The 1,110-nt window shown below is 63.5% G+C and overlaps 1 protein-coding gene across 1 annotated transcript in view; it reads left to right on the top strand.

Moving 5' to 3' along the window:
* Window positions 1-69: 69 nt before the first annotated feature.
* LOC107307649 (gamma-aminobutyric acid type B receptor subunit 1-like) overlaps window positions 70-1,110 on the top strand; it is a gene marked incomplete at its 3' end in the record, with an annotated part of 16,148 nt that continues 15,107 nt past the window's right edge. The window contains exon 1 of the mRNA XM_015851175.1: window positions 70-90. Coding sequence (XP_015706661.1) covers window positions 88-90 — 3 coding nt within the window. The remainder of the gene's footprint in view (window positions 91-1,110) is intronic.

The following is a 1,110-nucleotide window of genomic DNA, read 5'->3' as shown; positions in this document are numbered from 1 at the left end:
GCCACAAAGGGGGCGGGGCAACTGAAGGGGGGGCGGGGCTATGGGGGATGGGGGCGGGGCCATGAGAACACCTGCAGCATCTCCAACATGGTGCGGCCATATAAGGGAAAAGGGGCGGGGCCTAAGGGGGGGAACGGGGGCTGTGATTGGACGAAGCCACAAAGGGGGGCGGGGTTATGGGGATGAGGGCGGGGCCATGAGAACACATGCAGCATTTCCAACATGGTGCGGCCATATAAGGGAAAAGGGGTGGGGCATAAGGGGGAACGGGGCTGTGATTGGACAGAGCCACAAAGGGGGGCGGGGCTATGAGGGATGGGGGCGGGGCCATGAGAACACCCGCAGCATCTCCAACATGGTGCGGCCATATATGGGAAAAGGGGCGGGGCCTAAAGGGGGGAACGGGGGCTGTGATTGGGCGGAGCCACAAAGGGGGCGGGGCAACTGAAGGGGGGGCGGGGCCATGAGAACACCCACAGCATCTCCAACATGGTGCGGCCATATAAGGGAAAAGGGGCGGGGCCTAAAGGGGGGAACGGGGGCTGTGATTGGACGGAGCCACAAAGGGGGGCGGGGCCATGAGAACACCCGCAGCATCTCCAACATGGTGCGGCCATATAAGGGAAAAGGGGCGGGGCCTAAAGGGGGGAACGGGGGCTGTGATTGGATAGAGCCACAAAGGGGGGCGGGGCTATGAGAACACCCGCAGCATCTCCAACATGGTGCGGCCATATATGGGAAAAGGGGCGGGGCCTAAGGGGGGGAAACAGGGCTGTGATTGGGCGGAGCCACAAAGGGGGGCGGGGCGACACTAAGGGGGCGGGGCTTAAAAGGGGCCGGGCTGTGATTGGATGGGGGCACAAAGGGAGGCGGGGCTACAAAGGGGGCGGGGCTAGAGGGATATCAGGGCCGTGATTGGACAGAACCACAAAGGGGGGTGGGGCTAAAGGGGGGCATGGCTGTGATTGGACAGAGCCACAAAGGGGGGCGGGGCTATGAGAACACCCGCAGCATCTCCAACATGGCGCGGCCATATGAGGGAAAAGGGGCGGGGCCTAAAGGGGGGAACGGGGGCTGTGATTGGTTGAGTGTGGAAAGGGGGCGGGGCTA

This window comes from Coturnix japonica, unplaced genomic scaffold (genome assembly GCF_001577835.2).
Source record: "Coturnix japonica isolate 7356 unplaced genomic scaffold, Coturnix japonica 2.1 chrUnrandom746, whole genome shotgun sequence".
NCBI lineage: Eukaryota > Metazoa > Chordata > Aves > Galliformes > Phasianidae > Coturnix > Coturnix japonica.
This window is presented reverse-complemented; position numbering and strand designations above follow the sequence as displayed.